The sequence below is a fragment of the Ananas comosus genome, linkage group 23 (genome assembly GCF_001540865.1).
Source record: "Ananas comosus cultivar F153 linkage group 23, ASM154086v1, whole genome shotgun sequence".
NCBI lineage: Eukaryota > Viridiplantae > Streptophyta > Magnoliopsida > Poales > Bromeliaceae > Ananas > Ananas comosus.
In genome coordinates this window covers 2,548,361-2,568,801 of record NC_033643.1, presented here as the reverse complement: position 1 = coordinate 2,568,801, position 20,441 = coordinate 2,548,361, and the positions used below count along the sequence as shown (strand labels likewise).

Sequence of the window (20,441 nt, the reverse complement as noted above, 5' to 3'; positions counted from 1 at the left end):
TGCGTCTGTTCCGTCGGTGAGCGTCGTCGCGGCAGTAGCTCCCGAAGACGACCCACGCTGCTCGTCGGCCGCTGGGTCGCAGTCGGAGCACCGCTGGCGCAGCCGGCACGTGTACAGCGCCTCCACGATCCGGTCCCTCCGCGCGGCGAACTCGTCCGGGCGGTCGGCGGCGGCGACGCGGATCGCGTTCTCGAGAATTTCGAAGACGCTCGTCCCGATGCAGCGGAACACGCACCTCCAGTAGTCGAGAGACATCGTCTCCTTCGTCTCCGAAGCCGCGGATCGAAACATGAGATCGAGCTTCGGAAGTGGAAGAACACAGGGGAGTATTGCTAAAAATCCATTCACCATGAACGTTAATGCCCCTGTGTAGTAATATATAATACAAATTAAAACCCGGATTAGGATTTGAAACCCTTGTAGGATTAGGATTTTGGAATGCACGTGTTTCTCTTTTAACGGAATAAACGTCTCATGGCCAAAATGCTAGTGACCGTTAACGTCGGAGTTCGAATAGGATAAGGATTCACGTCGTATTGGTCAAAAAAAAAAGTCAACGAACAGTTTTTTGTTATTCCAAATTTCCAATAGATTGAAATATTTTGGGAGAATTAAAAAATTCCAAAAATGCTTTGTCACTATTTAAATTATTTAATTTTCACACTTTTATGTATTAAAAAATTACTTCAAGTAACTTCCAGATATGCATATATATTTTTGTGAGTTTTTGAAATGTTGTTAATTATTTTGCATATGCATGACACTTGGAGCACATGAATAAATGGGCTTTTTTTGCATTTAGCTCCCCGGCAAATTTTTATTTTAAAATTAGTCCTATTAAAATTTAATTTGTAAAAATGATCCTTGGCCCGCCACGTACGCGCCACGTCAGCGCACCGGAGCCCGTGTATTAAGTTGAACACGGTAAATCATTCACCGCAAACACGGTGAATAATTCACAGTGTTTAGTACGCATTTTTATTGAAAAGAGGAATAGGAAGTAGGGATGTCAATAGTAATGGATATCCGAATCATGTTTAACTTAACTACCGCCCCCAGCCCCGCCCGTGTGGCAGGCCTAGGGCTATGTTTGTAAATTAAATTTTGACAGGGATATTTTTAAAATAAAAATTTGCCAGGGGGCTAAATGCAAAAAAAATCGTGAATAAATTGATCAAAATATTTTTATATAATTTATACTTATGCATTAATAATATAAAATGACAGCATTTAGAGTCAACCAGTAGTACTTTTTTTTTTTTTTTTCGTGTATTATAATCTATATTTAATTTTTAAGATACTAATTTTGTTGTACATAATTTTTAATGACTTGTTGCACTTAATTTTATTCGTATTATTATTAAAATTAAGTAATATATTTTGTAAATAAAAGACGTAAAACGACATTCTCTCTTGTAGTCAAATTTTTTACTCGTAAGAAATGTATAATTTTCTATAAGATCCAATAAAAATTTAACTATTTTAAAATTTTACAATAGAATATTTCATAATTTAATAAGAAATTTTGCCATTCAAAGAATTAATGAGACATCCTTTAATTAAAAAAATTATTAATTTCTTATCAAAATCTGACAAATATTTCTAAAATTTATAAATTTAAAAAATAGATAAAAACATTTCTTTACACACATTTCCAATTTTAACCTTTTATTAAAAAGCACAGTGGCCACTTCCACCTATAAATAAATATAAATATATATATATAAAGGACTTATATCTCCGCCAAACGAAAACCCATTTGCTTTCTCAATTTCCGAACCTTTCTTGTTCTCGAAGAACTCGAAAAGAGACAACAATGGCGGAGGCTTCTTCGTCTCCCTCCTCCTCCACGGCGGCGGCGGCGAAAGCGGAGGAGGAGAGGGCGGAGGTGCTCGATCGGATGCTCACGCGCCTCGCCCTCACAGACGACGACAAGCTCGAGCCCGCGCTCGCGAAGATCCTGCCCTACTCCATCGCCTCCCTCTCCTCTCCTTCCCCTTCGATCCGAAAGATGGTATCCTCGCACTCCGCTTTGCGGCGTTTCGATTGGTTTGCTACTCTGTTTGATCGAGCAAAGTTCGATTCCCAGTGTTTTTTTGGATTTGATATTTGTTGCTGTTTGCTTGTTTATGATCCGTTTGTGTACGATTTTAGCTGCTGTAGCTTGTTCACAGTTGTAGATACTTGATTTGAGTGACGATGTATGAGCGGAATCCTATGTTTCGCGGAGCTTAGGGCCTATTTGAACCTGTGTTTGATCCTGCGTCTCCTTCTGCTTTTAGCTGTAGTTGTTACAGTAGTTACTTGTAACAAAACGTGAGGTAATCAGAAAACTCTGGAGCTTCTGATGCAGTGGGAAGACAAAATGTGATTTTGGGGTCCAAAAGTAGAAGTTACTATTTGGGTTTTTGATTTTGCTCTAGGGAGAAGCTGTTTAATATAGTGCTTCTCCTAATAGCACTTCGTAGATAACACTTCACCAAAAAGTACTACACTCTATAGCAGGGCCAAACAGGCCCGGTTATCATGTTTTGCAACTTTCTTTTTGTTGATTTTGTTTATTAGATTGGTTTTGTAAGAATTGTGTAGCTCATTATCGTATATGGTAATTCGGTGAATGTACTATGTTGTAAAGATATTTGATTGTCAAAATCATAGCTTATACTTCAGTGATGTTAGGTTATGGAGATTCTGACTCATATTAACAAGCGGGTGAAACACCGCCTAGAGATCAGGCTACCCTTTTTGGAGCTGTGGAAAATTTATAATGAAGCCAGTTCCTCTCCAATGGTTAGAAACTTTTGTATTGTTTATATTGAGATGTCATTCGATCGCTTGCCTAATGAGGTCAGTTCTTTTCTTTTTTTCTATATTATATCTCCCTATGTAAAGATGTTCATGCTTAATAATTTTAACCGACCAATTGTTTGTAGGATAAGGCAAATATGGCTCCTGATCTTTTAGTCAATGTAGCAAATATTCCACCTCAACATCAGGGCATCATCTTGAGGATTGTTGCGAAGGTTAGTTCGCAATATATTGTTATTGCTGAGTATTTTTAATCTCTTCATTGATGTTTCACTTAGCTGCCTCAATCAGCCAAATAGATGCCTTTGATTATTATTGACATTTTTGTTGAATATTATCCTTTATTATGTCCTAAATAGATAAAAAAAAATCACCTAATTATCTTCTTGTGAGGTCGGTAATCAGGTTATCAGAGCAACTCATTTTTCTCCAAGTCCGAGGTAATTAATTATCCAGAAGATACTGAGAAATGATCGATCAGTTCAGGATTTTCCATGTGTTCTTTGTTTCCCTAATTTGCATTTTTTTTGTTGCTTTCCAATTTGTTTCATTATATTGGACCATACCATTGTATTAAGCACATCCTACTTCTAGTCGGCATGGGGTAGTATATACCATACTGCGTAGACATAATATCAGCATGTTAACTTTCCAATTTGTTTCATTATATTGGGCCACAACATTGTAGTAAGCATGTCCCTACTGCTTGTCGGCATGGGGTAGTATATACCATACTGCATACATGTTACATATCTGTGCTAACAAGACACCTAAGAACCTCATTTTTCCATGGCAAATTTTGGCATTGTAAGCGTTTTGTCATATCCGGGTCAATAGACAATATAAGTACATGTGCATGTTCATACCGAAATATGTGGAATATAGTATGCTACCCTAAAGAATGGTGAATAATCCGGTTGCTATCTGCCTCTTTTTATTTCTACGAGTCTTCCGAACATTCCATGACTCTTGAGCTGAGACCTCTTCCTGTCAGTCCTTCTTTCAAAGGTATAGTACGGTGAGATGCAAACAAAAACCAATATCTTCTTGCCTCCAGATGAGTTATTTAAGTCATTATTCAATATTCGTCTGTCATATCTGATCATTAGTTGGATATCAATAATAAGTATCCTTCCTCATTCAAATGAAATAAATTCCTTCTTCAAGTGAAATCAATTTGGTTGTGAGCCAAGTTGAACTCATCAGAACTTTGACACTTTCGAAGTTCGTATCTGCATTTGCTTATTGAATAGTAATAAATGTAAAAAGTGATGCACTGCAACACCTTACTGGTTTCAGATGATTGGAGATTGTCACTCAAGTCGGATTGATGAAAGTGTTGCTGCCAAGTATAGAGCCATTGGTGATTCTAAGGATGGGCAAGTATTTTCAGAGTTTTGTCTTCACACTGTCTTATATCAAACACCATCTACTGGGTACGGGATCTTCACAAATAACTAGATTTGATTGTATGCTTTCCAACATTTTTGTCCAAAATATTAATTGGCAGTGTTTTAGTGTTGGTTGCCCAGCGGGACTTTCAGTTGCTCAATCCGATCGTGTTACTGGAAAGCTGCCTTTGAAAGGTGATATGCTTACAAAGAGAAAAGTAAGTTTTTCTTTATGTTTTTCAATGTTTTTTATTTTTTTTCATGAGCATGCTTAGCTGCCTGAATTGGTTGTTTGTGTGCTTCAGCTGACGCTAAGTTCATCCTTTGGAGATCCTGATATTCTTTTCCATACAGCTTGGGATTTTGAACATCATTGAAGCCATGCAACTAGCACCTGAGCTTGTATATCCTCTTTACTTAGCTGCTGCTTCAGACAGGTACTTGTCTAATTGCATGCTTAATTTGAAGAAGTGCATTCTTTTGGCGCTATATATGAGTCATTTGTTTTGTTGCCTGATAATTTGTTCAAGTCAAGAGCCGGTTGTTAAGAGAGGAGAGGAGCTATTAAAAAGACAAGCTGCTGGCGTCAATTTGGATGATTCTGACCTGATTAACAGACTATTTATGTTGTTCAACGGTATGTTATGGCATTGTCTCATCATTTCGTCCATTTACATTTTTTGCTTAACTGTTATACAGTAAATCTAACTGTAAGAAGTGGTTTCTGTTTTCTTCCTTTTCAATTTAATACAAGTGTCCTTTTAAGTATTAAAACTTCAAACCAAGGTTTTAAGTGCCCGTCGGCACGGGCCGTATCTACCGTGCCGTACCGTGCCAACAAGATACCGGCACAATACAGACCCAGTGCCGATGGCACAGCTCAAAAACCCTCTATTCTTTAAATTAGTAAGTAATTTCCTCAATAAAGTTCAAAATATGTGATAAAAAGGCATAATAAATTGTTAGAATATTTTGTTGCTAAAGAAAATAAATATTTCATGCTATTATGTGTCGGCACACAAGAATTTTTTTGACAGGCACGCATCGGCACGGCTCGGCACGCACCGTGCCGTACCGTGCCGGCAAGTTTCCGGCACGGCCACGTGCCACGGCACATAAATCCTTGCTTCAAACATAGTATATAGTTAATCTCCCATAATTTTTTACTTGCTATTATTTGTCTCCTTACTTTTATTGAAACCATATTGAATTCATAGCAGGGACTAGTGGGGTAGATAATATAGCTGTAGAGTTGAGGGTTGCTCCCGGGAGTTCTGCATTGCGAGTGCGACTTATGTCTATTTTCAGCCGATCAATCACTGCAGCTAATGCATTTCCTTCCACACTGCAATGCATCTTTGGCTGCATATATGGTAATTACTTTTCTTGTTTAGGAGCTTATATCAAATTCATATCAAATTTGTATGAAATGTTCTGTTATTTCAGCAGTAATAAGTATGCCATACCAAATTCTATTAAAATTAGAACTCATGGATTTTCTCTTTCCCTTTGTCTCTTATGTTCTGCTTGAGGTTTATGGGTTGACAGTGGCGAAGAATCAATTTACTGAACATTTTATTCAGACTATTTCCTTACTTTTTTAATAACAATTTAGCAAACTTTTCATGAAGAATGACTTAGAGGATCTTTTGGACATTATGTTGTGGTGACAATATGTGAACAAGCCTATAGCTATAAGTATGTTTAGTAGTTAGTTGTAACTTGTCAAGTAGAATGCTGTTGCTTCTATCTTTCTTTTTTTTTTTGAAGTCTTCGTATTAGCCATCTAGTTGTAACAGTTAGCATGCCGTATATATATTGTGCTTTATTGTGCTTTTTTGAGTATGATATAATTTTCATCATTTCCGTTGTCTGTTTACAAGTTTACATGTGTCTCATTATTTGTTTGGTGAATTTACTTTGCTTTTTCAACTTCTTAATTTGGTAGGCAGTGGGACAACTTCAAGGTTGAAGCAGTTGGGGATGGAATTTACTGTCTGGGTGTTTAAACATGTATGTGCTTTGATACACTGGTTTCTACACTTCAGCTTTTATTGCCAGTTTGCTTGTTAATATGTCCTTGTTTGTCTGTCATAGTAGAATATATTATTGATGATGTATGCTGTATTTTTGAGTATGACTGCTAGGAAAACTCTTTTTTGTATGCTGAGGCTTAAGCTTAGGACCATCAAGCACTGATATTGTACCTCATGACAAATGATGGAACACATTTTCTTGTTCCTCTAACTGCTCATTATCTAAACACCTATTTCTCATTTGAATCATCCTGAATCTCTTCTTGATGATATGTCATAAGAGTTACGAGTCCATTTGGTGGGTAAATTTGTCTACCTTCTTATCTGGCTGCAATTTAGATTTTAAAGTTTCAATTCATAAAATCTATCGGCAACCTTTCAGAAATATTTTCTTGTCAATGGAATGGTCTCAATGAGGGAGAAAGATGACTTCTAATATTAAAATGCATTATGTTGGAGCTGCATTTAATGATGAATAAATGATAAATTGATATACATGCAAAAAAGAAAGAAAATCTCCAAAGAAGAACATCATATAATGCGATGAACCATGATTATTTCACACCGTGACTTCTCTTTGGTGTAGCTAAGTGGTCAATACTTCTGGTTCAAAGTTGCACATTTAACATTTTCTTGTTGTGCAGTCAATTTATCACATAAGCATGTGCTACATGGCACAAGTATGGTTTACTGCTTGTTACATCATTTTTCTGTATTTTTTCTGCTAATTGACAAATTCATAATCTTTATCACTTATGTACCAGATTATCCCACTATGAGTTTTTTTCTTAATCACATATGTTCTAGCCATATCATGTCTGCCTTCATGCAGGCAGCACCAGATCAGTTGAAACTTATGGGCCCTGTTATCTTGAGTGGAATATTACGTTCTCTTGATGGTTCTTCATCCACGGAAGCAGGTATCTGCAGTATCTTTCTGTAGATTCTTATCTCTCTCTCATTTCTCTTAATCAAGAATAAGAATCAGTGGCATGATCACCATGCTACATGCAATGGCTTATGGAAATTATTGCTAAACTGTTTATTTTCCTTCAGACTCCATAACTAGAGATGTCAAAACATTTGCATACCAAGCCATTGGTTTGCTTGCTTCTCGCTTGCCCAATTTGTTCAGGCATGTTTCTTCTCAGTTCACTTCATACTGACTTACACATTATTCTGACATTTTGTGACTTAACATTTAATATTACATGTACCAATGTTTCAGAGACAAAATTGACATGGCTGTTCGACTTTTTACTGCTTTAAAGTTGGAGGACCAGTCTCTTCGTCTAACTATTCAAGAAGCCGCCACTTCTCTTGCTGCTGCCTATAAGGTAATTAGTTATCTGTATGGAGCTAGCCATAGAGCATATGTATTGTTCTTGATCTCTAGCTCATGTAACTTAAGCTTCGTAGGAGAATATGCTTAGGATGATAGATGCTATCTTATTTGCTATAGAGAGACTATCTTGTTATTTATCAACTTCGTCAATGTAGTTAGATTTTTGGCTTAGCTTGTCAATTTTCATGATCTTAATGGTGACCTTTCAAAGATATAAAGTTTAAAAGATATTGAAGTCCTTTTCAAGCTTTGTCGTGAGCATTATGGTTAGACTTGCTCGAGGGAAATTTAACTATTTAGAAATCAAATTTTATAATTTTGTTGCTCAAGTACATATTATTTTGTTGCTCAAGGGAAATTTAACTAGTTGACCTTTGGTAGTTATCTTCCCCTGTGTGCGTGCGGTGCAATCGTCAATTAATGTTGTTCTTCCTGTAATTGAGATCCTTTTCTCTTCTTCCCTGAAACTTATGGATCTTTCGCGACATTAGGGTGCTCCAGAAGGAGTATTGAAGGATCTGGAAGCATTTCTGCTAGAAAATTGTCAAGTGGTAACTCATTTCTCTTTCTCTGTTTTATGATTTTTTTTTATTTTTTTTATTTTTTTTGTCTATTTGCTTTGAAAGCTTTAGAGTAGCTATATATTGGTATAAACTTTGGAGTGTCCCGAATGATTAAAATAGCATCCCGAATGATTAAAATACCATTCATTTGTATCATTTTACTGTGGTTTGATCAGTAATTTTATCTGCTTTTGGGTATTTTTACATGGTAAATGGCTAAATTGTTAGCCTTTTCATGAGAAAGTTCATTTCTTTTCATTTTGCGAAATGTTTAATTGGATAGCTATACAATTCTTTAGCAACTTGATGCCTTATACTGTACCGCTTGGATATTACTTAAAACTTCTTCACGATTATTTTAAGGAACAAAGTGAAGTGCGTTTTTGTGCTGTGAGGTGGGCCACAATTTTATATGATTTGCAACATTGCCCTAGCCGATATATTTGCATGCTTGGAGCTGCGGACACAAAGATGGATATAAGGTCAGTCATCAAATTTTAACTCTTCTATTATTACTCTATTTAATGCATCTTGAATATGGCTTTTTTTTTTTAAAAATTTGTCTAGTATTTTATTGCTTCGAATACCTCACACCAATTATTTTTATACACTATATGTTGCCTGCAAAAAGTTTTGGTGAAGAAGCTGCTTTTCTAATGATAGTCCAATAATGATCCGCCAATAGTTCGTCTATACCGTTTACTTTGGTATCTTTTTCTCTTCTCGGCTGAAAGTTTTTTACATGAAGTCTACTTTGGATATCCCGTATACGTTTTGCTTCATGCTTGCTGTTATTTGTAATACTTATTTCCCCTGTTTCTTTCAGAGAAATGGCTCTTGAAGGCCTCCATCTTACAAAAGATGAGGAAAAGATATCTGGGAGAAATACTGATCTCATATATCCGAATTTAAGCAAGATGGTAGATTATATATGTCGCCAGCAACCAAAACTATTAAAGCAAATGGAGGAAAAGCTGCTTTTTTCTTCGAAAACATATGTTGCAATGATCAAGTTTTTGATGAAGTGTTTTGAGACAGATTACAGGACGAACAGCTGTCAGTTCGATGTTGATCTATCGGATTCCCCAGCAGTAACAATGTGTGTGCTGCTGGAGAATGCTATGTCATCTGAAGGCTCTAGTGAACTGCATTCTACTGCTTCTAAGGCTTTAGTCGAAATTGGCTCTCATTTACCAGAGGTTCCATGCCTTATCCTTCACTGAAAATTGGGACATGCCAGTTTTTGACATTAATCTCTCTCTCTCTCTCTCTCTAACTTGCTTTAGTTCTCGCAGTTGGTTGCATCACGGTATGTGGACCGTTTACATTGGCTCAAGAGTCTAATAGGCCATATTGATCCTGATACTCGGGAAGCTGCATCCCGCTTGTTGGGGTTAGCATGTTCTGCTCTTTCAACTTCAGCGGCATCTATTCTTATATCTGAGCTTGTTTCCTCACTTGGTGGAAGCCATAAATTAAGGTTTGAAAATCATGCATGTTGTGATTGTTCCTAGTTCCTGAATTGAATATTTAGGTTCCAACGTAGCTTCTTTTCTTATTAAATGCTCCAGATTTGAAAATCATCACGGTCTTTTATGCACGATTGGATTTGTAACTGCAGAGTGTGTGAAGGACCCATCTTTTGTAAGTTTTTAGCCCCCTTATCTTCCTTTTCTTTTTTTTTTTCCTTTTCTTTGGGAACTTTCTTGTGTCAGTTATTCTTTTAGTGGTTGTACATTCTCTGCTTTATATTGTTTCTTCCATCTTGACTGCTGTATTTGAGGTTGGATTATCTCATTATCTAATGGCTTAAGGTTGATGGTGTGATAAATCCTTTAGTCAAGTGTAAATTTATTTTCTCTTATACTTAATAATGTTTATTTTCTTTTATATTTTTAAATGGGAATTTCATTTATTTTTCTTGTGGCACCTGAGTTTCCTAATTGTAGAGTTCCATGAAAGTTCTTTCTTTTACAAGCTGAGTTGACATCCTAGGTTTTGTCGCATCTAAGAAGTTTGGTGTTGTGAGCAAAGGTTAGTAGTCGTTGAATTTGAAGTTGTAGACCTTGGTTCAGATTGTTTAGGATGTGTTAAAATTGACCTATGTAGCCAGTTTTTCTTTCATTCTGATGTCTCCTACCTTTTTATTTGATTTTGTTACTTGTTTTCTGTTCTCAAGTTTGTCAATGTTATTGTACTGAGTATTACGAGTTAGGTTTAATGCTGTAAGATTGAATTCTTTTCGGGGCTTTTGTGTCGTTACTTTGCACATATTTGCACAAGTACCAACTATCAATATGGATGACATTTTCTAGATCTAGAATAAAGTTTTATAGATAAACATTGAAATGATACATATAATATGGATGAGGGCTTTTAGACTTCATCTCCACATAGAATGAATTCTGATTTTTATGCCTTAATTTGTCCCTTCATCTAAATAATTTGATTTTGGGTATTGCTACTGTTGAGGGAAGTCATATATTTGAAACAGATACTTATTCATTGCATTGGTCTGCTTTTCTTACGCAACATTTAATGATTCACTATCCTTTTCAAATTGTTGACATTAGTTACTTTCATGTAGATCTCTGGGGAACAGTTTGTGAATGTAGTTAATGTTCTTGTTAATATGGTCGAGTCTGAAAGTACAACATTGGCTGCTGCTGGAATGGAAGCTCTTGGTCATATTGGTCTTCGTTGTCCGTTGCCTGTACTTCATCACAGTTCAGTTTCAGGTACCCTTTTATTTATTTATTTATTTATTGATGTTTTATTGCAAATAAGGATCATATTCATTTCATTTTTTGGTCATTTTGATTGCGCCTATCTCTATTGCAGACGGTGTTTTAACAATCTTGCAGGAAAGGCTGAGCAAGCTGCTTTCTGGTACTGATATCAAAGCAATTCAAAAGATTGTTATATCTTTGGGGCATATATCTGTAAATGAAACTTCATTTCCACATCTCAAAGTTGCACTGGATTTGATTTTCAGTCTTTGCCGATCAAAGGTGAGTGATCTTAGCAAATTTCTGCTCACCAGAAATTTCATTGATCTTTATGCCTTAATAACTCAAAACATTCAGGTTGAGGATATACTTTTTGCTGCTGGGGAGGCTCTATCTTTCATATGGGGTGGAGTCCCTGTGACTGCAGATATGATACTGCGATCAAATTATGTTTCCCTTTCACAAAGCACCAACTATCTTACCAGTGAGATGCCCATATTCATTTCGAATGGTTTGCATAAGAGCAGCACTGATAATGAGTCATATGGAATGGCTCAGGAAGTGATTGTCAAAAAACTCTTTGATGTTCTTCTTTACAGTAGCAGAAAAGAAGAGCGCTGTGCTGGTACTGTCTGGTTGGTGTCACTGACAATGTACTGTGGCAATCATCCAAAAATTCAGCAACTTCTTCCAGAAATACAGGTTCGAGAATTCAAATCTGTTTTTATGAACATCTTAGCATGTCAAAAGTTTTTTTGGTACAAGCAATGTGAATTTTCTTCTGCTTACAGATTTGAGCAGATGTTTTATTTTTTTCTCCATGGGTCATAATAAAGTGATGTAAAATAGGAAAATGAGTTGCTAGAATTGAATATATTATTAAATGTTGTAATTTGGGAAGTATGGGTGAGACCTTCATCTCAACATTCGAAGAAAATAACATTTCAGTATTTTTGTCATATTTCATGCAACTATGTAATGACTATCAATTTATGAGATTTCCAGTTTTCCACATTACCATCAACACCTTCGATCCATGCAACATTAAGATGATTTTAGATAGTGATGCATAGGATTCAACAATTTTACATGGTTCCAACATCATGCACGTGGTATCATAGATGAGTTTTTGTTTTTTTTGAAGTTCTGTTTGAAATTTACTTGTTCTACTTTAGTTTGATCTACTTTGCAGGAATAAGGCAAATGTACTAAAATAAGTTATGCTTCGTAAACCAGGCAAAATAATTTCTGATTAATCGCCTAACAAGAATTAAAAGTGTTAGGGAAGGGGGGAAATTCAGAAAACCTGAAAAATTGTCTGCGACGATGCATGCCCACACACTGACTTCTTAGTGGTTCATAGACCAGCCCATGCCATGTATCAGCAAAAGGTTATATAGCGTGTTTGTGCAGTCCCAGATGGCATGGACGTAATATGTGGTACCTTAACTGTGGATAGTATCAGTCTTGTTTAAGACGAAATTATATCTAAGATATGTCAGTTAAGGCTTCCATTATTTCTTTTTTCTGACAACAAAATTCCTGTTGTAAGCTGCTTCTTAAATCTGTATTCACACTTCTTAAATCTCCGGTTGTAAGCTGCTTCTTAAATCTGTATTCACACTTCTTAAATCATCTGGATAGTTAAATATCAGAATGTCTTGATAATACCAAGATTCTTTGGACTGGTTAATTTGGTTCGTCATTAATGCAATAATTCCATCACTACATGATACTGTTGTTTGGTTTTTCTTTTTCCTGTTTGTTTTGATTGTCTCAAGAGTCAAGACCTTTACAAACCGTGCTGTGAGGTGTTTCCTGTGACACTTTTTTTTCACTAATATGCACATTCCATAGACAGCTGTGCTTTGTGAATGTCCTGATAATACTGAGGTTGTTTGTGTTGATTAATCTGGTTAGTAATACATGAAAAAAGTTATTTAGAAGCCTATGATTTTACTTCTACAGGAAGCCTTTTCCCACCTTCTTGGTGATCAGAATGAACTAACACAAGATTTGGCATCCCAAGGCATGAGTATTGTTTATGAACTTGGTGATCCATCAATGAAGCAAGAACTAGTTCGTGCGCTCGTAAACACATTGACTGGTTCAGGGAAGAGGAAAAGAGCTACCAAGGTACTCTATGTTCTGCACCTTTTTTGCTTGCATCTCTTTTTTCAATTGTTGTCTATTTTTCCTTAGATTTACTTCCTGCTTGCTTTGTGGCCTCTAGCTTATGGAAGATTCCGAAGTTTTCCAAGCAGGGGCTATTGGTGAAAATCTCGGTGGAGGAAAACTTAGCACATACAAGGAGCTTTGTAGCCTAGCCAATGAGATGGGGCAACCTGATTTAATATATAAATTCATGGATTTGGCTAACTATCAGGCTTCTCTGAATTCCAAGAGGGGGGCTGCCTTTGGATTTTCTAAGATAGCAAAACAAGCTGGGGACGCACTTCAACCACATCTCCGTTCTTTAATTCCTAGGCTTGTCCGCTACCAATATGACCCTGATAAAAATGTTCAGGTAATGAGCTGCACATTTTTTGAAGTTCTCCCCTCCTGATACCAAATGGTTCAAAAGTATTTGGAAGTGGCTCCAAATTTTGATTTATATGTTTAATGTTTCTCATATGTATCTGGATCTCCATGCACCCCTCATGTCCAAATATTACATTTTCTAAGGACAGCCAGTGAGTAATTTATGATGTGGCGCATTTAAATTAGCTGTTTTTGAGAAGCTATACACTAATGTCAGTGATTAAATGGTCTGTGTATCACTTAGGTTGAGGAGGTAACAATGTTGCAGGCCATATAGACCGCATTTTATTTTCAGATTTTTTTTGTCAGTAAGATTCTCAAGTAGTCTTTTTTATTAAAATTTAGCCTCTTTTTTTGGGTGATTTTCCAAGTTATTCTGTTCATCCTAGCTTGAGTTCTGTCTTGACAGAGAAGTGTTGAGATGTCTATGCTCTTTTACTGGCTTTATATGCGTAAATTCATATAGTATTTTCCGTATACTAAATCTGTATCGAGTGACCATATACATATTACTTTTTAGTTTGATCTTTTTAGAATTTTATGGATATTTACTACATTCACAACCTATGACACTATTTGTCAGTCATACTAATGGCATTTCTAATGACTCAAGCTTGTCTGCTTGAAATGGGTGAGTTATAATATTCATCACTCTTTCACTCTTATTGCGTATGGATGCAAATTTACTTCACCATATTTGTTTGATACATTTGCATGCAATCTTAATTTCCTCATGAGATATATTGTCTTTATTTAGTAACTTCTAGGCTGTGATATTAGGATGCTATGGTGCATATTTGGAAGTCAATAGTGGATGATTCAAGAAAGACGATAGATGAATATTTTGATGTCATCGTAAATGATTTGTTGACACAATCTGGATCAAGACTCTGGCGATCACGTGAAGCTTCGTGTCTTGCACTTGCAGACATCATCCAAGGGCGGAAATTTAGTCAGGTGACTCTGAATTTTTTTTAGGCTTCCTTTATTGGTTTGGCAAAGAAATATTTCTCGTGTTCCCTAATGTGATTGCCATTTTCATGCAGGTTTCAAAGCATTTGAGAAGCATATGGACAGCCGCATTTCGTGCAATGGATGACATAAAGGAAACTGTACGAAATTCTGGTGATAGTTTGTGCCGTGCAGTGAGCTCATTAACAATTAGACTTTGTGATGTTTCGCTTAGTACTGTCTCTGAAGCAAGTGAGACAATGAATATTGTTCTGCCATTCTTGCTTAGTGAAGGGATAGTAAGTAAAGTTTCCAGCATACAAAAGGCATCGATCAGCATAGTCATGAAACTTGCAAAGGTTAGATACCTTTTATTCTTTGTTAATTTTGTTATTTTGCTATATGATCCATATTAAAATAAAAAGGTACTCTCCTATGCACTCATGTTGCTCTATGGGTATGCATTCATTTATTTGGCTATTATCTTTCTAAATGTGCATGCCACTTATATTTGTAAATTAGATTATATTTATGAAAATATTGGTTACCTGAAGAAAGAAATCTGTTTACTTTTCTAAATGACTTGTAGGGTGCTGGGTTAGCACTTCGACCTCAATTGGCTGATCTTGTTTGCTGCATGCTAGAATGTTTATCAAGCCTAGAAGATCAGAGGCTGAACTATGTTGAGGTTCGACTGTGCCAAAACATTCTATTCTTTATTCTTCACATCATCTTATCAATATCGAATAACTTCTATTTTGTAAATTAGTTACATGCAGCGAATGTTGGACTCCAAACAGAAAAACTTGAAAGTTTGCGAATATCTGTTGCTAAAGACTCCCCAATGTGGGAAACCCTCGATGTTTGTCTAAAAATTGTTGATACACAGTCATTAGATGTATTAGTTCCTCGCCTTGCCCAGTTGGTTAGATCCGGAGTTGGCCTTAATACTAGGTAAGCTTTCTTTTTCAACTGTTTTGTAATTTCCTCTACAGCCTATTGCAACCATACATAAAGCATATTTATTCATTTACTCTTGTATTACATCCCTACATGCGCTCTAAAAGTCAATATTGAGATTTTTTCTAGATGTATTTCATTTTAACTGGTATCTTCTTATCAACTCTTTTCCCTACCAACATTTTCTTCTATTACTGGGTCAATCATCATCTTCTGAGCATTCGCAGTGACAACTTACTAAATTTCTAATCCAATTGTGGGGTAAATAATTTGTTGGATCTTATTCTATCACTTGGTATTTCTCCTTGTTTTTCATACAATCAGCAAAGGATCTACACATGCTTAATCACTTGCTTATTAGTTTGTCAATATTTTATTTTAGTTACTAATCTAAGTAATTGGCCTGTATATATATTCCCTTTGATTGCTACTTTTGTTGTATGAGTGTAAACTGGAGGTTTGTTTTCCTTTTTTTTTTTAATGAACTTTTTCCAATAAGCAGAAAGCACTGCAGTTTTGAAGGATATAACCAGAGTTTTGGCTGTTTGTTACTTGGCAAATGTTTTCCACTGGGCTTCAAATGAGATTACTGTGAATGAATTTGGAACTTTCTGGACTTACTAAAGTTGTCATATACTAGTGTGGCACAGAGCTCAACAATTCTCTATTTGTCTAGAACGGCTTCACTTAAAAAATATGACGAGTTCTGAAATAATATTTATTTAAGCCTTTGTCTTATTAGCATTTTCGATTGCAGGGTAGGTGTTGCCAGTTTCATCACCATGTTGATACAAAAGATAACTGCCGACATCAAACCATTCACAACCATGATGTTAAAGCTCCTATTTCAAGCTGTTGTGGAGGAAAAGAGTGCTGCAGTGAAACGGGCCCTTGCATCTGCTTGTGCTATCACTTTGAAATATGCAAGCCCACCTCAGGCTCAAAAATTGATAGAAGATACTTCTGCTCTGCATTTAGGGGAAAGAAATGCACAAATTTCTGGCGCAGTTCTTCTGAAAGCCTACTTAAATCTTGCTCCTGATGTTCTCAGTGGCTACCATGCCATAGTTGTCCCTCTTACTTTTGTTTTGAGGTTTGTTAATGATATGATTGAGTATTATTTTTCATATATGCAATTCGACATTTATATATTGTGACGATTCACAAACCAACCTAAAATTTGATTTTCTTGCTCCCTCTTCTTGGTTTGATTTTCTGTGAAATCTGAAATTATTGATGCACCTTATAACCATATTTCCAAATAATTATTATACTTTGCATGTAAACTTCAATTTATGTTGTGTTAATTGGTCATATAATAGCAGATAATGTTCTAGCATCAGATGATAAAATTGTTTTGCAGATTTGAAGATGATAAGGACATTAGTACCTTATATGAGGAGCTATGGGATGAGATATCAAGTAGTGAAAGAGTCACCCTTCAACTGTATTTGGGAGAGACCATTTCTCTTATTTGTGAGTGTATTTCATCATCATCATGGGCTAGTAAAAGAAAGGTATTGCCTATTTTACCTGCTTTTCTTTTTTTCTAGAGCTAAATTTACTTCTTGGTTATCGAGATTGCAAAAACCAAAAATAAATAAATTTTTCTGAGTATTTTTTGTATTGGCAGTCAGCCAAGGCAATAAGAAAGCTGAGTGATACTCTGGGAGAGTCTCTTTCATCGTTCCACCAGAGTCTACTTAAATGCCTTCTCAAAGAACTACCTGGTCGTTTCTGGGAGGTATGTGAAACATAAATTCTGTCATAGCACGTCATAAATAGTGCACAGTTGACACATAGCTGCAGGGGAATTGTGAAATGGCTGTAAGATTTCTACTTAGTTGTATCATTTTGAGCCTTGCGTTAAACTTAACCAAACAAATGGATTTTTCTTTAATCTGTTCCTCCATTACTTTTTACAGCTCTATGACAATATCTTGAACTTAAAACTCGGTATTTCACGGTCAATAAACTAGTGGTGGACAAAAATTAGTTCCTTATTAATGTATGACTTCCATCTCTGAGGTTAGTCCGTGGCTCTGATAAAACATCTAGCCCGAAATTAAGCTGAATGGAGAAATATGATTCACAGGGTCAAAGCCAAATAGTTGGGATCAAAGGTTTATTTCATAATATTCATCTAAATTTTCTGTAAATTTATTTTGAACTATGTTATTACATAAACAAATCGAATCTTTTTTAATCACCTCCAACCACTCATTTTGCGCATCTCTGGCACAAGATTTAAACTTTTGATGGCATTACACTTCCGGCTAAGTTTGACTATTTCCATTATCACAGATGAAGTTTACATTGTGGACAACTATGTCTGCCATGTCTTTGTATTTCCAGAAGTTGAATGGGTTGATTTACTATTTTGCTGCATTTCTCTTCTATGTGCTCTATAAATTGCAGTTCTGTATTTTGTTCTTGCATGCCAGGGAAAAGATGCTATTTTGCATGCATTAGCTTCGCTATGTTCATCTTGTCATGAAGCAATATCTGCTGAAGACCCTGCTGCTCCAAATGTTGTTATCACTGCTATTTCTGCCGCCTGCGCAAAAAAAATAAAATCCTACCGTGAGGCGGCTTTCTCATGCTTGCAGGAAGTAATGTTTCCCATCCCTCCCTTACATGTCCTATATTTCACTGCTTGATATGAGAATGAGGAATAGTGATTACCACCCTCGTATAATTGTAGATTTTTCTTTGTGAATCATTCACTTTTCATCTTATAATTGTACATTCTAATCAGGAAAAAGGAACTCCAATATGACTGCAAAATGTGAGGTGCAATTGAATGAATCAGAAATAAATATACTTAAATAGTGTAAATTGGCATTTTGTATGATGCTGAAAATGTTCTTATTTCCTTTTTGCAAGGATCAAGTGATTGTGTGGGAATTCACCATATTTTAAAGTCAAATTTGTTCCATTTTATGAGATAAAGATGAGAGTCGAGTATAGTGGATGATATTTAATGGGAGTATGTCTATAAAGAGTTAAAATGATATCTTAACTAGAAATCCCAACTTTCCGTAATATGCACTTTACTTTATTGTGTAATTTTATCCTCTCTTGAATCTCCAGGTAATAACAGCATTTAAAAATCCAGAGTTTTTTGATAGCGTGTTTCCCATGTTAATTGAGGTTTGTAAAGCAGCTAGTGCCAACAACAAGGCAGATGCAAGTCTAACAATCTCAGCCGGTGACAAAGGTATGTCAAATTAGTGCTGAAATTGTGATTTTGAGAAGTCGAAAATGTACATCTTTCTGAAGATGGAGACGTATGGCTAGTTTAGTATAGTAAGAAATGTTCTTCCGTACCCAGTTTGACATTTCTTGAAGATACCGTTACATACTTTCTTGCAATAACATGCTTTCATATCTCTATCATGAAACGACAAATTTGAATCACAAGAAGAAACAGGAACAGAATTGCCTAGATTGACAACATGCAGCTAAACCTTTATGCAACAGTTACATGTTAGTTGATGATGCACGGCAACCCTTTCCTTTTATTTTACATGTTATGCACCTAACACAAGTATGTCTGTTCTAAAACTTCTATGAAATTTGGCAAGAATTCAGCAAGCCTCCTTTCAATCTCCAACAAGTTGTGCATGTGAAAGTCTGTTATCTTCGGTTTCTTGTTATAGAAATGTTTGGCATCACTTAATCTTTGGATTTGGAAATTAAAAAAGGAAATATTTGGTATGAACTTTTCATGTTTATTTCACTACTAATGCTAAATGGAGCCTAAGAACAACAATACGAAACACTTATGTGCTTCAATCGCTGAAAAAAATGAACTTGTAGCCTTTTTTTTTTTTTTGGTCGTCGTCTTACTAGTGAAACTTCTGATTTGATTTTGTCACTGCAGGAAATGATGAAAGTGAAGATATCTCTGTTCCTCTTGATAAAGTTTTAGATTGTGTTAGATCTTGCATTCAGATAGCTCTTCTGGATGGTATCCTTAATCAGAAGCAAAGTATAATAGAAGTGTTCATAACTTCCCTTTCAGGTGGACACAATTGGCCAGGTAATGTTTCTTTTTGACACTTTCTCTAAACCAGCTTTCATATAAACATTTTCTGCGGAGAAGCATAATGATAATTCACGATAACCTAATATATGTGGATCTTTATTGCGCAGTTAAAATGGCAGCATTTTCATCAGTTAAAGCGCTATGTCTTAAGTTTCAGCCTGTTTCGCGTGATCCTTCTGCCTATTCCCAAGATGCAATTTCTTTAATTAATGAGGTAAAAATCTAAAATTATTTCTTATCTCTTCTGTTTTTGCTATCTCTTTGTGTGTGTGTGTGTGTGTGTGTGTGTGTGTGTGTGTGTGTGTGTGTGTGTTTTAACCTTCGTTTTTTTTTTTTCTTCTTTTGGTGTTTGCTACATTCAGTTGCTTCACTCGGTGGCACCAAAAATGGTTGAATGCATACAATCAATTAAGATTTCTCAGGTATTCAACTGTCTTGTGCTGAACTTCCTCTGTGCTTCATATTTTTGTTTTTGGTCACTTATCCTCCTAGATGTTAAAAGATCCAGCTAATTACCTCATTTTATACTGTCCCAATCTATTATTGCTTCCATATCAGCCAACTATTAACACCTGCCTAACACCTTTAGGTTCATACGGCCGCCTCAGAGTGCCTATTGGAGATGATCCAATTGTACAGAGATTTTCCGTTGGAGTACAGAAAGAATATAGAGTTCAAGGATGCGTTGGCTCACCTATGCGGAGTGGAAAAAAGTGAACAGGCAAAGACAGTACTAAGAAAATGCACTACCATTCTAGAAGAGCTCGAGCTAGAGATAGCTGCGCGTTAATGGATCTGGATTTTCCCGACTACCGGAGATCTACACGTGCAAAATACCATCAATCCCCATAATTCCTTTTTTTTTTTTGGGCGAAGTGTGCGTCTTAATAGCTGCTTCATATTTGGCACCCTGCACCTTGGAGCATCGAAAATTATATTCTTTGTATCCTTGTGAATTGTACCTTTCTGCCATTAGGATGTTGGATGTTTACCAGTGTAAGTTCTATACCATTATTACTCTATTAAAATAGAATAAGAATTAGAATTAAAGAACTGTTGCAATGAA

General features: G+C 36.0%; 1 protein-coding gene across 4 annotated transcripts; it reads left to right on the top strand.

The window, feature by feature from the left end:
• LOC109727921 (proteasome-associated protein ECM29 homolog) lies at positions 1,741-20,441 on the top strand. Of its 4 annotated transcripts, none has more exons than XM_020258140.1 (35): positions 1,741-2,014; positions 2,680-2,847; positions 2,934-3,023; positions 4,108-4,244; positions 4,327-4,417; positions 4,554-4,636; positions 4,730-4,836; positions 5,420-5,572; positions 6,148-6,212; positions 7,068-7,155; positions 7,292-7,370; positions 7,464-7,572; positions 8,072-8,131; positions 8,507-8,625; positions 8,970-9,342; positions 9,439-9,623; positions 9,715-9,787; positions 10,731-10,881; positions 10,985-11,154; positions 11,230-11,574; positions 12,841-13,008; positions 13,106-13,399; positions 14,194-14,370; positions 14,460-14,723; positions 14,954-15,052; positions 15,134-15,318; positions 16,082-16,417; positions 16,688-16,841; positions 16,958-17,068; positions 17,769-17,936; positions 18,418-18,544; positions 19,211-19,369; positions 19,483-19,589; positions 19,738-19,797; positions 19,965-20,441. In XM_020258140.1, exons 1-35 carry the CDS (start codon positions 1,817-1,819, stop codon positions 20,163-20,165), a joined length of 5,454 nt encoding a protein of 1,817 aa, XP_020113729.1. In that variant the 5' UTR covers positions 1,741-1,816; the 3' UTR covers positions 20,166-20,441. The 4 variants fall into 4 exon arrangements, with proteins under 4 accessions (XP_020113729.1, XP_020113728.1, XP_020113731.1 ...); XM_020258139.1 differs by having other exon boundaries at positions 5,417-5,572; XM_020258141.1 differs by lacking the exons at positions 1,741-2,014; positions 2,680-2,847; positions 2,934-3,023; positions 4,108-4,244 and having other exon boundaries at positions 4,505-4,636; positions 5,417-5,572.